Source organism: Brachyistius frenatus, unplaced genomic scaffold (assembly GCF_029030835.1).
Source record: "Brachyistius frenatus isolate BFR_SWC_R1_liver_20210118 unplaced genomic scaffold, ASM2903083v1 Contig_4, whole genome shotgun sequence".
Lineage (NCBI taxonomy): Eukaryota > Metazoa > Chordata > Actinopteri > Embiotocidae > Brachyistius > Brachyistius frenatus.
Genome location: NW_027210603.1, coordinates 10,181,784 through 10,199,330, shown reverse-complemented (window position 1 = coordinate 10,199,330; position 17,547 = coordinate 10,181,784). Strand labels below are relative to the sequence as shown.

Here is a 17,547-nt window from a genome sequence, read left to right as displayed (position 1 = left end):
ATAACAACGTATTGATTATTGTAACTATGACGACCAGTCCCCTATCTTAATCTTAAATCACTTTCACCCAAACCTAAACCTGAGAGCCTAAACTGCCGCGCGTAAATTTGACTTTATCTTCTGTGCGAATAAATGACGCATTGACACATCCTTTGGCCTTTCATGGCTGGATAAATTATTAAATCAGAAAAGACTTTCAAGTTGTTACCACTTTTGTGTAATGTAAATACAATTGATTTGTATTTAACCCAAGTGCCTTTTATATTTTATGGCTGAGATTGGCTACTGCGTAATGAGGCGGGCCATCTGTCGGATTCACATCCAATGTAATAGACTAACAAATAGATTACTTATTAACTAAATCGGGAAATTGAATTACAAAAAATTGCTTTAATTATATATTTTAGTGGAATTCAATACTTTGGACATCCACCAAACATGTCTGTGTAATTTTGGGTCGGTTTGGTCATGTTCGCTCTTGCCCACTGAAACCACAAAAATAGCCCTCTGCGTCAGACCTTGAGCTGGTGGAGGTGCAGGCGCAATTTCACCACAAAATTGAAACACAAAGTGCACTGAACGGGCTCATCTTTATCGACACACCCCTTGCTGCGCCATTCGGACCGTCTAGGGTCTCTTGTGTCCCACGAACAGGTTATTGTGCGGATATTCTGAGTGTCCAATAATGTGTTGAACCCTTAAATTATTTTATATTCAATCGAAAGAATTTCACTTTTAAACGTGAAAATAGTGGAATATTGCATAAAGGATATAAAGACACAAAAGTGTCATCTCGTTATGGAAAATTGAACACAGTCATTTAACTGACTTTAATAAATACATATCTGGACAAAAGAAGGTATTAACCCTTAAATATCTGACTATGTCAGTGCTTCAGAGTAAATTGTCCAGAAACGTTGAGACAACTGAAAGTTCAGTGATTTAAAAAAAAAAAAAAAAGAAATAAGCCATGTATAATTTGAGTGGATGTTATTGGGTCTCACCGGTAGGTGGCAATAAAGAACATTGAAGTAACAACCTTTCACCAACACAGAAGAAGCTGTCAGACAAAAATGGAGGAGATAGAAGCTGGTGGGAACTACTGTGCCAGTGGTTCAACAAATAATTCAGATTATCTGGCGGTTCCTGATTCCCCGAAAACACCTGAAGATGACAACTCGGGGAGTCCTCCGTCGCAGAATACCCAGGACCTGAAAAGTGTCCTGGTCACCAGCGTTTTAAACCTGGAGAAGCTCGACGTTGACCTGTACAGGTAACAGGTTGAAGTTATTACAGGAATTTCACAGTTCAGAAATGAATTCTTTCCGGACGTTTTTGTTGTTGTTGTTGTTTTTTTAAGCAGAAGCTTTTCTGGGGCTAACTTTTTTTTTTTTTTTTTTTTTAAACAATGAAACCACTTAAACCAGTAAGCAATGTAGATTTTGAAAAATAATTAAAAAAAAAAAGTTACAAAATGTAAAGTATTTAATGAGGAAATACACTTGTGGAATTAATGATGGCTCTATTTCACTTTGGGGAGGACCTCTGAAACGTTTTGATCTTGGAGCGAGTGTGCTTTTGTGCTTTTGTGCTTCAAATGATTCACTGGCCTCCTACGTTGTCGTCCACCCTATTTATAACAATAAGGGCGAGTTAAAGATCAGAAACACCTCTCTGTATAAAGTTATGCAGTTCAACATCACCGCAAACTATAACCCCCCCCCCTCCACCCCAGAATGACTATGTTGGGGGAATTATCACCTCTCTAATATAACAAAATCTGAACATTATAACAATCATGGAAGCAGCAATTATTGCAGAACTTTGTTGTGTTTGACTGTGTTAGCTTTAGCTCAGTGTACCTAACCAAACTGCAACTGTGTGTGTTCATTTCAGTAATTTCTCTGACTTTCCCCAGAGGGACGCACCACTGGGTGCCCCGCAATCAGCGCTTGTTTGGAGGTCAGATCGTCGGTCAGGCCCTCGTAGCTGCTGCCAAATCTGTCGGCGACAGTCTCTACGCCCATTCCCTCCACTGCTACTTTGTACGAGCCGGTAAGACGAACCGACCCTGTGCAGCGTAAACTTGAACGTGGGACTGCGATCACCTATCAAATAGAATCCTTCCATTGTCAGTGTAATGATATTAAGACTTTTCACAGCCGGAGAAGCACAGGTGAGACTACTGACAGGTATTGTACTGTAGGTGTCCCACTAAGCAAAGCCACAGATTCAGCATGTACAACACCTTGTATGACTCCTGTGCTTTTCCCGTGATGACATGTCAAAAGTCTGCTGTGAAAATGCTCTTTTAGCTTTGTCTTGGTGAATTCCGATTTTAATTTGATCTGTTCAGATCATATTTCATTTTTAAATTCTTTTAGTAGTTCCTCTTTCTATTGCCCATTGAACTATCACATAAGCAACTTTATAATTAAGTAATTACATTGTAATTAAGTCTATTTTTCCATAGATTAATTCATGTTTAAACAAATGTATTTTTGCCTTTTTATTGTACAATTAATAATCACAGAAACTCTCTATTAATATTTCTATGATACCTGTGGTCGTCCAGGATGAGTAAGTTGCTGTTATGTTGTTTTTTTTCCAGGGGATCCTAAGGTGCCAGTGCTGTACCAGGTGGACCGCACAAGAGATGGTCGCAGTTTCACAGTGCGCTCTGTGAAGGCCATCCAGCACGGACAACCGATCCTGATCTGCCAAGCGTCTTTCCACATGCCGCAGCCAAGCCCCCTGCAGCACCAGTTCACCATGCCGGTGGTCCCTCAGCCTGAAGACCTCCTCACTGTAGAGGAGCTCATTCACTTTCAGCTCAGGTACAGTAACCCCATTTTTTTATAAGCGACTCGTGGAAGTTGATAGTACACCGGGATAAAAACAGAACATTTTCCCACTTCAGTTTTCCAACTTACTGCACTTCAGGTCCAAGTCATTTAGTTTGTCTTGTTTTCCTGCAAAACATTTAAGATATCAGTGCTTTTTTACCTACCTTTTTTGGTTCGGACCTTTGGACTTGTCAGTTTGGTCCAAACCATATTACCAAGTGTGAACGGTGCCTGGTGTCTGGACCAAAGGACCAAATTTGGTCCAACCAAAAGAGGTGGTCACGGTCCCAATCAAACCGCAAATGAATCGAACCATGGTTCAGTTAATTTGCAGAATGAAAGCAGTGAGAAAACACTTTTTGGATGGCCTAGACTTTTGGACTAATTACAGGAAGTTGAGGCAGACTACTGTGACCCATCAAACAATAGGAGAAGAAAAAACACCGGAAGAGAAGTAAAACTGAGACGGAGAATCACACGGGGAGAACTAAATTATAATTTGGCCCATCGAAGAAATCAAAAGTCAACTTGAAAAAACTTCTAATTTATTTTTCTGAAAAGATAATAGGTGACGGTAGCAATGCCATAATAATGATAGTACAGTGGCAATGTAATGAATCTGTTTATTCATTTTTCACCATTTAAACTAAAAGGCTATGATAACACACCAATGTCAGACGCATGTCTGTCTACAAACAAGTCAATGTCAAAAATGTTGATATTAAAGCGAAACTAACTAGATCGATTGTATACAAAGTAGCAAAACCTTGGTGTGAAAACAACCTTAGATATCTGCCAACAGTCCAGTAAAATGGAAGCCAATGAAATTTGATTTGTGGTGGAAATCAGCAGCCTGAGGAGTGTAACCTACTACTCACAGTGTCCTTTTTACTCACTGTTACAGTTTTTTATTCAAATTCCTTTTTACAAAAGAAATAGCAGAAACATACTTAGTAAATTAAAACACAGATGTGAAGAAAATCAAACTGAAGGATTTAGAAGACTGCACGCCTTTAAGGGTGTATTCTTTATTTAAAGACGATAACTATGTCATAGTTATGGTTGGATTGGAAACTGACTCCAGTTCCAATCCAACTGTGGAAGCACGCAAAGCCTATCTATGACCATAGGAAAAACACCATACAGCCCATCCTTTATCGTCCCTGGTCATTTTATTAAACCTGAATGCTAGCAAAAAACTATGCTATCTGGAGCATTTCCACTTACAGCGAAGATGTTTACTTGTGCTTTATTGTACAATTGCATTTGCCACAAATGTCCATTAAGTACCCTGCAGAAGAGTTGTGATCTGTATGTCCATGCATTGTTTTACAGTCAACCAGACCTGGCAGAGAATGCAAAAAGAGGTCTTAACAAGCTGCTGGCTAATGAGGTCCCCGTTGAGATAAAGCCAGTCAACCCAGCAAACTTTCAACGACTTAATGCTGCGGGACCGAGGAGGCTGTTCTGGGCCCGAGCACGAGGGCATATAGGTAAAATGCATTTCTTCATCCTGCCCTATTAGCAAATGCAGAAACGCCATTTTATAATACGCTGGGTAGTCCTGTGGCTTCATTCATAAGCCACGCATTTTATTTGCGCCATTCTTTAGATTAAATCAAGCAATATAGTGAGACTCCGAATTCTACATTAAGCAATACCCTGCAATACAAGCAAAATAATACATGTTTACTGAAGTCCAAGCAATATTTGTTGATGCATCTTATTTGTGTGTTCATGCAGGTGAAGGCAACATGAAGCTGCACAGCTGCGTTGCTGCTTATGTCTCTGACTTTGCGCTCCTCGGCACAGCACTGCTGCCTTACCCCAAATACAGGGCCCAGTTCGCCGCCTCCCTGGACCACGCCATGTGGTTCCACAACACTTTCCGCAGCGACGAGTGGATGCTCTACGAGTGCGAGAGCCCGTGGGCAGGTCAGTGTGTTGTTCACATCTCATCCGCTGCGTTCCATTCGTTGTGTCTGCCTGTCGCAGCAGCACAAACGGGCCTCTTATACTACAGGGTACACAGATACACAGTTTCTCTTTAAAAAGTTGAACAACATATGGCGACAGCGGAATCAACGTCGACTTTTTTTTATTCGCTGCCCGACTGGTGAATGTGGGACAGACCACAATGTGAAAAGGGGTTCCAGTGTTCATTTTATATTTTTACGAGGTGCGTCTTTTTAAATGTCAGCAACCCCAAAGGACACATTGCCACTGCAGGTCCAACATCATCTCTTGTCCATCCCATGAACAAAACACGACCCCGCTTGATTATCTTCTGAATCGGAAGCTGGTGAGGGGGAGGGAATAATTTCAAGAGTAAGTGTTACAATGCAGCATTTGGTCACACCACCACACTACTAAGTGGGAAAAGAAGCTCATTAGAATGTGACATGATTCAAAAAATAGCAATGCTACATTATTAACTTTATTTGCCGCGTTGCAAACCAGCTGCTGCATTCCTCCCCCTGAGAGACCCTGAGAATTAGATTTGGCACCACGTCTTGAGCAATACCAAACTGTAGGGTTAGGTATTCATCCACAAAGTGGGACAAGCACAGTGGGAACAAAATCTGATCTTACGTTGGAGGCGGCGCACTAAATTACTGATGAATGAGTGCCTTTAGAAGAAAAGGCCTAATAGTCATGGCTACACGTATACATATGCACTTATATGTATTTACAGATTGTATTGGTTGTTGATGTACGTGACCACAGATGCTTTCACTGTGGCCTGTTTTATAGTGTTCGTTTGGAGGTCGTCCGATTGGATTTCATTTGTCACGACACTTGTACTTCAGTGGTTCCCAGACTTCTCAAACCATGTACCACTATGTACCAAACCAAATGTTACAAGTACCACTTCCTGCTGCAGATACCAAGAGTTTTTTTTTCCTAAAATAAATTTGAATGATTTAATCATGTGGTTGCTGTGAGAGACTAAATAACAACAACAACACAAGGCTGCAGTTTCTAAGTTAAAGAATACATTTGCATCTCTGCGTCACTGCTGACTCTGACTCCCCTCCAGCATTGAAAGCTATTGTTAGCGTATGCTGGACATGACGTGATGCACATGCAAAGTTTATTTCTATAATATTTAAAAGATTAATGGGTAAGTTTTAAATGCTTGTAATGTGTTTATGTAGTAACTGTTGTGTCTAATGAAATGACCTTTTTTTTTGGGGGGGGGGGGGGACTTTTTGGGCCAGCTGAAGTGCAATTGTCGTGCCTTAGAATCACCGCTGTAGATTTAACATCTGATAATCAACATTTACCTTAATAACGTGTTGTATTTACTTGACAAATATTGTGTAAAAGTTAATATTTTTAATTGTTAGAAGTGAATGTATTTATTATAAATATTGTTGAAAATAGAAACTACTCTTTACACATTCCCCCCCCCCCATGTGTTTGTGCATTTGATTCTAACTTTCAAACATATAATGGCTATTTTTTTTTTTTTTTGCATGCTAAGCTCATCACCTTATCGTCCTTGTCAAAAACTTAGAAACACATGAAACTTTTTCTGCATTCCTGCTTTAAGCCGAGCATGTTGTGTGTGTTGTGTCCTACAGGGAGCAGTAGGGGGCTGATACAAGGCCGAGTGTGGAGAAGAGATGGGGTGCTGGCAGCCTCATGTTCGCAGGAGGGCGTTTTGAGAGTGAAACCAGTGACAGAGCCCAGCAAACTATAGCAACACTCCCAAAAGATTAATTTATGTCTTTGTATCATCTAATCATACGTATTGTTTAAATGAGTATCATATCATTGAACATGTTACGAGTTATTCCTATCTTAGTGTCACCGTAAAAGCACTGGAGATTTTCCACATGACTGTGAATGCCCTAAGAAAACATCTATAAATGCATTTAAGAAAAATATTTTCTGACTTCTTCCAATTAAAATATTAGCGTCATCCAACCGACTGCGCTGCATTGCGAGTGAATATTGGGTCCGCTCAAGTCATCAAAGCTGGGCCCGATGAGACAAAACATCCAAAAGAATCTCTACCATCAGAATTCTGCAGATACTTTTAATGTGTACACAAAAAAAAAAAAACCACCAACAAATACATCTTTTTTTTTTCTTTTTTTTTCTCCCGCTCTTATTGTGAAGAACCGGGCCGGAAGTTTGCTCCCTTCAGGATCTTCTGCAGGCTCTCGACGTCGAGGGCTTAAAAAACAAAAAAAAGTTGTACGTTTCACTTGAGAAGCAACGCTGTTAAATATCTTCAGAGATGCCTCGGGTTTATGTCGGCAAGCTCAGCTATCATGTCCGAGAGAAAGACATTCAAAGGTTGTTCAGTGGTTACGGGAAATTATTAGAGATCGACCTGAAAAACGGGTAAGATCACCTCATTTTGTCGTAGCCAGCGAGCTAAGCTACCTTCATTTGATTTGCCCGTTAAGTCCGGAGACGGGGCCCTATACTCCCGAGAGCGAGAGAAAAACCAACCAAACGCCCTTTTTGCTTTATTGTAACACACGGTGATAAGTTTCACAGCCCGACATTGTTGTTTTTTGTGTGTTTGTTTTTTTTCCCGGTTCGCTGGTTTTTGTAAACGAGGCGCTCAGCGGCCGTTACCGCTTCTTTTTTTTAAAAAACAACAACATGCTAACGCTACAGTAGCCGCTCGTGTTCTTCGTCACCGCGGAGAAGCTCGTAGTGTAACGCGACGATGTAACGCGACGATGTAACGCGACGCGTTACACTACGAGTGAACGGTGTTAACCGACGTTTGTAACCCAACTCGACTCCGTGCGGCACATTTTCACACGAACGTGCTGCCCGGAGGTGCGTCATACTGAAATCATTACACGACTACAAGTTGCAAAATGGTTTCATGTTGTCGCTTTTTTTTTCTCTCTCTTTCTAATTCTTTTTATTTTTTTTAATTTTTTTTTATTTTTTTATAGCAGACAGGAGCAGCAGGGTCTGTTTCACAGGCTGCCGATGAGACGGGACTTTTTTTTTTTTTTTTTTTTTTTTTCACCATTTTAGGCCCTTTTATGGAGTCGATTGTGTGTGTTTTTTTATTTTATTTTTTATTATTTTTTTTTTTTAATTTTAATAGATGACGGTAGCCGGTGGCCGGTTCCTGCTTTTTACACTTTGCGTACTGATTCTCCTGCAGGTACGGCTTTGTTGAATTTGAGGACATGCGAGATGCTGACGATGCTGTGTATGAACTGAACGGAAAGGAGCTGTGCGGGGAGCGAGTCGTCATCGAGCACGCCCGAGGACCGAGGAGAGACGGCTACGGGTTCGGGGGACGCAGTAAGTTCGGCAAAAAATGTAAATGTGAAGTCAATTTTGGGTTCTAATCAGTCAATGCTAACTAACATGTGATGCTATTCACTTTCACTGACTCTTGATACAGCCGAGCCTGTTCCAATGAAGCTGTCACAGTACTCGTGGGACACCTCCCAGCACACACAATGCTTATTAGACACCTGTTCCCATTCTGCCTGACAGCCGATAGAAACACAGCTTTTCAACAGTGAAAGAGATGTGCGTTAAAATCCCATGAGTAACAATGATTAAAGCAAAGGTAAGACGTGTTAAGCTACAAGTGTATACAGTTTGAAGTCGACATTAACAAAGTGCTTGATGTTTCAATTTGAAAGAGTCCACTGCGGGCTGAGTCCGAGTCCAATGAGGGTAAAGATGACTGCCTGACCCGTTTGGCCTGAGCTTTCCCCCCTTACAATGTGTGTGTGACCTTTGCCCTTTGACCAATGGTTGACATAACCGGAAGCCATGAGGACAGCATCCTTTTCCAATAGACCAGGGTGATGGTGAGGAACCCTGTTGGTTTTACTGTTGCAAGACATGTTGCAGATGACCAAGCCGACACACATCTCCGCCATTGATTTGGCTCCCAGCACTCTGTAGTAAAACAAGAAAATGTTGGTAGGTGTCATCTTTGTGATGGATATAGTTCAAAAACAAGGAATTTTGTGTTGTTCAGTGAGACCAGAAAGTTGAGATTTGTTTTCTGGCTGTTCAACTATTTGGAATTTATTAATTCAAAGAAAACTACCAAATATTATACGTACAATAGCAGTACAACAAATAGTAAAAAAATTTATACAAACTAGTATCTGATTTTCTAACAAAGGTAGTGCACCAAAAGCTGTCATTTTATAGATAGAGGTGGAGACTTAGGCACGAAAAAACAAAACAAGAGGGGTCCAGTCTGCAGTGATTTTTTTTAAGTTTTTTTTTAGATAATTTATGCCAGTTCTGAGTCCTTTTTTTCAAATTCTCTGGCTTCAAGTTAAATGTTAATCTCTCTGTCCTCTTTGAAGGTAGCAGCTACGGCAGCTGGAATCGCTCAGGCAGGGAAAAGTACGAGCCACCTGTACGCACTGAACACCGCCTCATTGTGGAGAACCTGTCTAGCAGGTGCAGCTGGCAGGACCTTAAGGTGAGGAATGCTCCATGAACGATCAGCGTGCTTTTAAACAGCAATAAACATTTAGTCGCTGATTGAATACGTAGGGCTGAAGATGAAATGTGCAAGACAACCCATTTTGGGTGGAGTGTGTAGAACGTGTAATCCAGATTAAGTATGTACTAGTCCAACCTACAACATGATCGTGATCCTAAACATGTGCAATACTGTATTGTTTACAATGGAGCCCCAACAGATACTTGATTTTTGGGACCCACGCCAATATTAAGGAATAAATAAATGAGATATTAATGTATCAACCGGTAATGTTTATATGTATAATATATGTACACTACATATGAAAATATATTGTTTGCAAAAATCACAAATATGTGGCTGTCAAACATTGACCAAGATACGTATTGGAGGTTTATTGTCCACGCTGACATCAGTTCACTGAAACAATACATGCCACTAGGAATTTCATAATTATAAATAACTATAAAAACAAGACACAAATAGACCGATTTCTAATATATCCCGAGTTTGTTTTTCTGCGTTATGTTCTGAAAATAACTTTTTGTAAAGGCCAATTATATATTAGGATACTACTATATCTGTGATAGGGCAATATCGGCTGTAGTTCACAATAATGTTGGTATCACGTTTTATATTATTTAAAAACAATTGATATTGTAATGGTGGCATGTTGACGTAACCTCCAAAGAGCCACAACAAGCAGGGCTGAAAGCAGCTCCACGTTGGAGGATTTGTTCCAAAAAGGGGACCAGCTGTACTAATGTGGAAGTGCTTTGGTTACAAAATAACAGAAGTAACACAAACCACAGAAACGTGTTAGTTTTTACAGAATATTGTAAAACAATCTGTTATGTTCATGCTGACATGTCAAACCGGAACTCTTATTATGTTGCAGATGTGTGTTCTTGAAATTGATAATGAACTATTTTTCAATATTTTGCCAAGAATAACGTTATCACTGAAACACCATCATAATATTTTCGACCCATGTTACCCACCCCTACTACACGTACAGCAGAGGGAAGTAAGACATTTTGTCGCATTTAACAGGAAGGTTTTGTAGTTCGCGTCATCACTAGACATCACTGCAAGTGATGCCGAAGACCAGAATTTAGTCTAAAAGCCTCCCGAACAAGCAAGAAATGGATCTGAGCTTTGCCACTAAGCCTCCTGTGCCGCCTCTTAGCTTGTGTCTGTAGGTTGTCGAGTTCTGACAATCACTGAAAGTAACTAAAAACCAGTTCCTACCGCGTTTGTGTGAATGCTGAAATTATAGCTGAAAGTTGATGCTTCAACTTTAAAGACATTATTTTTGATCAAATCCAATAATATATCGCAATTTAATAGTTACTTGCAGTTTGTTAAATAGGCAGATGTGGTACAAAAGAAACAGGACCTGTCTCGGAAGTTTCGTTTTTTTGTTGTTGTTGTTTTTTTTAAGAGACATTTGACATATTTGTGTCTTCATAGGATTTCATGCGGCAAGCAGGTGAAGTCACCTATGCCGATGCTCATAAAGGCCGAGCCAACGAGGGTGTCATCGAATATCGATCCCGTTCAGACATGAAACGAGCGCTGGAGAAACTGGATGGCGTCGGCATCAATGGAAGGAAGATTCGTCTGGTGGAAGACAAACCTCGGCGCCGCCGCTCATTTTCCGGCAGCAGATCCAGGTAGATGAGGGATCAAATTCAGCCCAATGATGCTCTTTGTTTTCTTCACTTATATTTACGGATGGGTTTTTTTTTTTTTTTTTTTTTTACCCACAGGTCTCGTAGCAGAAGGCGCTCTCACAGCCGAAGAAGTAGAAGTTCTCAGAGTCGTTCCAGGTCTCGCTCACGGTGAGTGCAGTTACATTTGAACTGCCGTCTTCTCTTCAAATGACAATACTGCTCTTAACATTCATCATTTATACTTGAAAGGTATTCATCTCTTCAGCTAACATTTCAGTATCTTTCAATTCTTACACTTTGACGCATCGACACATCAAACCTCATCAAATCACATCATCAGCCGTCATCTTGATTGATATATATATATATATATATATATATTTTTTTTTTTTTTTACTCCTTTGCAGTTCTCAGTCTCACAGCAAGCGCAGGTCTCACTCCAGGTCGGGCCGGAAGTCACGCTCCAGATCAAAGAGGAAGTCCCACTCAAAATCCCAGGAGAAGTCTTGCTCACGCAAATCCCACGGCCCCTTCAAGAGCAGAAAGTCTCGCTCTCACCCAGACACTCGCAAATCACGCTCCAAAAGCGGATCCAAAGTCAAAGCGGATCGTAAATCCCGAAGTCAGTCCAAGGAGAAATCTTCCAGTAAGAAGTCTAGAAGCCGCTCAAGGTCCCGTTCAGAGAGCAGATACGAGAAAACTGCTTCAAAATGGCCTTCCACCAAGGAGCGAGATCTCTCAAAGTCCCCAGACAAGCGCTCTGCCTCCCACTCTCGCTCCAGATCCAGATCTGCCTCTCAAGATTGACCCCTTTTTTTTTTTTTTTTTTTTTTTTTTTTTTTTTTTTAAACGATGTACTCCAAAAAAGTAAAAATTTGGAATTGCTTGGGTACATCCCTGGCCTGTGTTTGAGATGTTTACAGATCAAAAAAAAGGGTTTGTATCTTTTGGCACAAATTGGATGGTCAGGAAATCGATATTTTCTTGAGAGTATTATGATGGGATTATGAAAGCTGTTGTAACTTTGGGAAACAGAATTTCTCTTTGTTTGTTTTCATAAAGTCTAAATGTATGATTTGAGTCCAGCAAGCTATCAAGAGGCAACGGTTGCTTCATATTTTGATTATGTACATGTAATAAATCCAAACAAAAAGATGTGAAAGTCAAGACTAACACTAATGATTCCAACCAATAGATTTCACAAATGCATGCTCTGTGATAATAGTTTTTACCCGTTTGCCTTTTGAAGTCTCCAATCATACCCCAGTGGAAATTACACTTTGTTTGTGACGTCATATTTGAATAAAATAACAGAAATTTAAAAAAAAAGCCTGCCTCTACAATTTTTCATGCACATGAACATCATTTGCCAAAAAAAAAATATGAAAAAGATCAAATCGCAGCACACAAACACTAAAAGTGGTTAAAGAGGGTGGACCTAATGAAATCTACCCGTTTTAATAAGGACATTTGGAAAGCCTAAAACAAATCACTGAATTATCAAAATTCAACAAGGAGGCAAACCGGTCTTTAACCATGTTTCTATTGGAAACGCTTGTTTTATGTATAAAGTCCTTTATTGGTCTCAATTCACTGAGGGCTCGCGCCAGACACGATAAGAAGTTGTGACGACAACCGACGCTGCTACGCGACGTGGTTGCCATGCAGTTAGCTCCCTTGGTTACCACGCTCCCCCTCCCCCCGCCCCATAATGCATCACTTCCAGGATCGGTCGGAGGTAAAAGAAACAATTTTTTTGTCAACATCAAGCGTAACCTGTAAGTTTACATCCAAAAGCGACGTACAAGTGTTGAATAGGTCCATATCTGTTTTCCTTTAATCGAATGACTCGGTTGGGGGAAGAAAACAACGATTGCTGATGTAAAGCCAATGCCAGCTCGCTAGCTATTAGCTTAGCTAACGTTTGCTTCTGTATAACTTTGGCCAGCGAGCTTCTTCGCCATGTTTGTTTACAGCTTTCTCGCACACCACGATTTCATGACCGGGTACTACAAAGTTTGCGTATTTATCTTTGCCTGATTATGTTCAGGAATGTACATTTTTAAAGGTGCTAACTAGCTATAGCTGGCAAAAGCTTTTTGTCGTGACATATTAAAGAGATGTTCCTAAAAAAAAATTTTTTTAAAGTGTTCACACGTTTTTCCAGGTGTGCGGATGCAAATAAGAGCCAGCTTCGGGGGATTGAAGCTGTAATGGAGAAAGAACAGCACAACAACACGGTGATCTTCAATGCTTCAAAAAAAGAGCTGTTTACAACGAATAATGGATATAAATCCATGCAGAAGAGACTGAGAGCTCAATGGAAAATCCAAAGGTAAAGTGTGTGTGTGTGTGTGTGTGTGTGTGTGTGTGTGTGTGTGTGTGTGTGTGAGAGAGAGATATCACCAACCTTTCGATGTCAAGCCACCGATATCTCAAGTGTGAAAAATACTCCTGTGTAAGTCAAGGTTCCGTATTTCTAAAAGTACAGAACCAGTAAAAGGTACTTTACACATCAAGTAAAAGTTCTTACTGGTGTATTTGGTCACGTGGTAACTAATATGAAGCTTTTATTATTCGCAGTCCATGTTTTAATGTTTAAATTGATATTCAAGTTATCTTTGAATGTTATGGTATAGAAACACTATTGTAGGGAGGAGAGGCCAACCAGGACTAGATCTTTGTCCTTTTTAGAAGGTCAAAACATTCAAACCAAAATGTTGTCAACACTTATGATATGTAAAGATATGTGAAGTTAAGTTTAATTATTAGAGCTGGGCGATATGGACAAAATCAAATATTGTGACACTTTTTTTTTTTACCAAATACCTCATTATTGATATTGCAACGATATTGTTCGGAAGACTATTGGTGCTTTTACAAACTATTTACTGAATGAGATCTATGATAATTAGTCCTCACTGATTTGGATATAATGGCGAAGTGGGTATAGGCAAAAAAATAGAACCGCTAGAACAGTCTGGTAAGTTCAGAAAATGACATCGCTTCACTGTGATGCAGCCTTTAAAACCAGGAAAAGACCGCACTTGAGCCATATCACGATATATACGATAACCAAAATCTTAGACAATATCTAGTCCCGTATCGCAATACAATAAAGTATTGATATATTGCCCAGCCCTTTTAATGATAAGTATAATTGCCCAAAATGAAATCAGAGCACGGAAACTGAATTTCACTGGGAGTGTAATAATTACAAATAACTTTTAATTTTTTAGAAGCACAACTAGAGCAACTTCTAAATTTCAATGATTTAGCTGCAAAGCCAAACATCACAGCACCGCTGGGAGAACATTTTGGGTTTAAGCCAAATGAAAATGGCGAGCCCAATAAGTTATTTAAGTTTTGCAATATGTTGGATTTGGTGCAAAAAGGTGGCCATCAAAACAAAATGCACAGAAAAAGACTTTTTAAATTGTTAATTGTAATCATTTATATAACATTTAAATGTCAACTAAAATGTCCTGATTGTGAGAGCCCTGACCCTCACTTTTGAAATACTTGCTGTCTCTCCTAGTATAAGGGAAGAGTTGACTTTGGAGAAGTTGAAGGGTGTCATGCTGTGGATCACTGCAGGCCCAAGGGAGAAGTTCACAGCATCAGAGGTGATGAATCGAGTTATCTTTTGTCGTGTGATGTTATGTAATGTTACACAAGACTTGGCAAGATGTGGAAATGGCAGCTGGCCAACCAGTCTGCAATGAACCTGAATTATACTGCATATGAATTTATGCACATGCCTTGTCCCGTCTTATTTCAGTTGGAGGTGCTGAAGCACTACCTGGATGGAGGAGGAAACATCTTGGTCATGCTCGGTGAAGGAGGGGAATCGAAATACGACACTAACATCAATTTTCTCCTGGAGGAGTTTGGAATAATGGTTAATAATGGTGCATATTGAAATTTGTTGAAATTACAGTTAACATCGTCTGGGCAGGTATTCTTATTACAACTGTGTTTCATCATGTGGTGCATGTTTTCTGCCTCTCCATCAAAACTACAGATGCTGTTGTGAGGAATGTGTATTACAAATACTTCCACCCTAAAGAGGCGCTTGTGTCCAACGGTGTATTGAACAGGTTTGTTATTACTTTGTTGTTTTTCTAAGACAAACACACATTTTATATATTTCACGGAATCCTAGAGTGTAGCCTATTAATACTGTATAAATCCAAGTCTCCTTGTCATTGAATTTGTCTCTATGCTGATGCCTGTCAAAGTCACAATTCTCTACTTCTTTATTTAGAGAAATCAGTCGAGCTGCTGGCAAAGTGATCACGGGAATTATTGAAGACGAAAATGTTGGAAATAATGCACAGTAAATGATTTGCTTTTATATTCCTTTCTTCTGCATTGAGTACTGCATTTAACACCGGGAGCTGGATTTGAACTCGAGCTTTTCTGTCTGCATTTGTGTAGAGCTCTCATATTTGTGTACCCTTACGGCGCCACCCTGAGCGTGATGAAGCCTGCTGTGGCTGTTCTTTCGACTGGCTCGGTCTGCTTCCCCCTCAACAGGCCCGTCCTGGCCTTCCATCACGGCAAGGTCAGAGGCGTTGTGTAGTGTTCATACCAATTCCCTGAACATGTGATATTCATGAACGTACACTTGTGAGATGATGTGAAACAATGTCTTGCGTCTTTCCAAAGGAGTCTGGCAAACTGGCCGTTTTGGGCTCCTGTCACATGTTCAGTGACCAATACGTAGACAAAGAGGAAAACAGTAAAATAATGGTGAGTCCGGTTGACATTTAAAGTTTGTTTATGTCAGATTGGGCTCCCGTAGCCGTTCCAGTCCTGTGGAAGTTACCGAGTCGGTCTTCATCCGCTTCATTTCATTCCAGGATGTTGTGCTTCACTGGCTCATGACTGATAACATTCAGCTGAATCAGATTGATGCCGAAGACCCAGAGGTGAATAAGTATAGTGTACAAGACAAGAGAAAAAGCTTCGCTAATAGTCTTTTAAATCAGCTTACATCCATCTTTTGTCCATGTCTTTTGTCCCCTAGATCTCAGATTACACCATGCTGCCAGACACGGGGTGTTTGTCAGAACAGCTCAGAGGGTCCTTACAAGAGGGTGACGAAAACCCCAGGGACTTCACCTCCGTCTTTAATAATTCGCTTTTCAGTATGTCTACCGACACTTTACCCCAAGTCATCAGGTGGATATGCAAAATACTTGTCCCTCCCTCCACCCAATCTCTGCTCTATTTTCATTCATAGCTAAAACCTGTTTTTGTTTTTTTTGCAGTGCTTACGAACAGCTAAATGTCAAAGATGAGCCACTTCAGCTCATCACGCCACAGTTTGAGACCCCGCTGCCTCAGCTGCAACCTGCTGTAAGTTTCAGTCTGCTACAGGCTGGTTTTATTCATACATGGAATTATGCGCAGCGGAAATATTAAAAGGCTCAGTGTGTACGATTTAGGGAACCTTTGGGCAGAAATAGAATATTTATAATAGTGTTTTGACCTGAAACTGAGAGTCGTCTGTTACTTTAGAATGAGCCCTTCATATGTTCGTAGAGAGCGTGTCATGTAACAGTAGACCAGAGGGGAAAACCAAACACTTGCTCTACAGAGGGCCTTTAAATGTTTTTCAAACTCTTGGAAGGGGAAGTGTGTACGTTTGGTTACAATCTGCAACCTCATCCTTAGATTCCACTAAATCAGAAACACTGCTCCTTTTAAAAAAAAACATTTTGCTTGAAGCTCTGCAAAGTTTCAACCCAGAAGTGTGTATTTGTCTCACTTTTCCAGGTCTTTCCACCTGCCTTGAGCGATCTGCCTCCCCCCATGCTGGACCTGTTCGATCTAGATGAAACATTCTCGTCCGAGAAAGTGCGCCTGGCACAGCTCACCAATAAATGCGAGTACAGCACTTTGCTAAACCATGTTTTACTAGTTTGTTTTAAATAATAATAATAAAAAAAATAGGTAGTATGTGTTATTTATTTAATTCTTGTTCTGTTCACAGGTACAGACGACGATCTCGAGTTCTATGTGCGGAAATGTGGTGAAATTTTAGGGGTGACTCCCAAATTGGATAAAGAGCAGAGAGACGCCAAGCACATCTTGGAGCACATTTTCTTCCAGGTTGTAGAGTTCAAGAAACTCAATCAGGTGAGAGTGCCCTTAAAATCAACTACAAATTGTATTCTGCATTTGAGGCTTTGTCTAATTGCGAGTTTCCCCTTTTGCAGGAGCATGATATTGATACCGAGGCACCATTCACTCCCTTATAAGTTGGATTCAAGAAACCCATTTAATTTGTAACTACATTTTCAATATACACTGTACAAGCAAATTCCAGTACTTTGTCATAAAGGAGGCCGTAAAGGCAGTTAGTTTTGGTTTATGCAGTATCAGCGTGGTACTTTGGCATCTAGAAGCCAACTACAATTGTTTACAATTTTGTATTGCATTTCATTACAAGATTATACTAATGCAAATAAAGTTATTCACATCTTTATTTAAATATTCAAATCCTTGATTTTGTTTTGTTAAAACAAAAAACAGAGCTCTCGTGGATCCTGTAACAGAAATGCACAAAAAA

General features: G+C 40.2%; 3 protein-coding genes across 6 annotated transcripts; all 3 read left to right on the top strand.

The window, feature by feature from the left end:
* Window positions 1-1,072: 1,072 nt before the first annotated feature.
* On the top strand, window positions 1,073-6,907 carry acot8 (acyl-CoA thioesterase 8). The gene is made up of 6 exons (XM_069714875.1): window positions 1,073-1,273; window positions 1,919-2,055; window positions 2,612-2,837; window positions 4,182-4,339; window positions 4,590-4,781; window positions 6,434-6,907. Exons 1-6 carry the CDS (start codon window positions 1,074-1,076, stop codon window positions 6,550-6,552), a joined length of 1,032 nt encoding a protein of 343 aa, XP_069570976.1. The 5' UTR covers window position 1,073; the 3' UTR covers window positions 6,553-6,907.
* Window positions 6,908-6,993: 86 nt separating this feature from the next.
* On the top strand, window positions 6,994-12,296 carry LOC138630473 (serine/arginine-rich splicing factor 6-like). Of its 2 annotated transcripts, none has more exons than XM_069714863.1 (6): window positions 6,994-7,202; window positions 7,993-8,135; window positions 9,170-9,288; window positions 10,765-10,967; window positions 11,064-11,135; window positions 11,375-12,296. In XM_069714863.1, exons 1-6 carry the CDS (start codon window positions 7,096-7,098, stop codon window positions 11,772-11,774), a joined length of 1,044 nt encoding a protein of 347 aa, XP_069570964.1. In that variant the 5' UTR covers window positions 6,994-7,095; the 3' UTR covers window positions 11,775-12,296. The 2 variants fall into 2 exon arrangements, with proteins under 2 accessions (XP_069570964.1, XP_069570956.1); XM_069714855.1 differs by having other exon boundaries at window positions 7,993-8,153.
* Window positions 12,297-12,672: 376 nt separating this feature from the next.
* ift52 (intraflagellar transport 52 homolog (Chlamydomonas)) lies at window positions 12,673-17,462 on the top strand. Of its 3 annotated transcripts, none has more exons than XM_069714844.1 (14): window positions 12,673-12,705; window positions 13,135-13,302; window positions 14,506-14,593; window positions 14,749-14,878; window positions 14,992-15,067; window positions 15,235-15,306; window positions 15,408-15,534; window positions 15,639-15,722; window positions 15,833-15,901; window positions 16,000-16,154; window positions 16,244-16,331; window positions 16,752-16,860; window positions 16,969-17,114; window positions 17,195-17,462. In XM_069714844.1, exons 2-14 carry the CDS (start codon window positions 13,181-13,183, stop codon window positions 17,234-17,236), a joined length of 1,308 nt encoding a protein of 435 aa, XP_069570945.1. In that variant the 5' UTR covers window positions 12,673-12,705; window positions 13,135-13,180; the 3' UTR covers window positions 17,237-17,462. The 3 variants fall into 3 exon arrangements, with proteins under 3 accessions (XP_069570945.1, XP_069570937.1, XP_069570928.1); XM_069714836.1 differs by having other exon boundaries at window positions 12,679-12,745; XM_069714827.1 differs by lacking the exon at window positions 12,673-12,705 and having other exon boundaries at window positions 12,726-13,302.
* The last annotated feature ends 85 nt before the right edge of the window (window positions 17,463-17,547 follow it).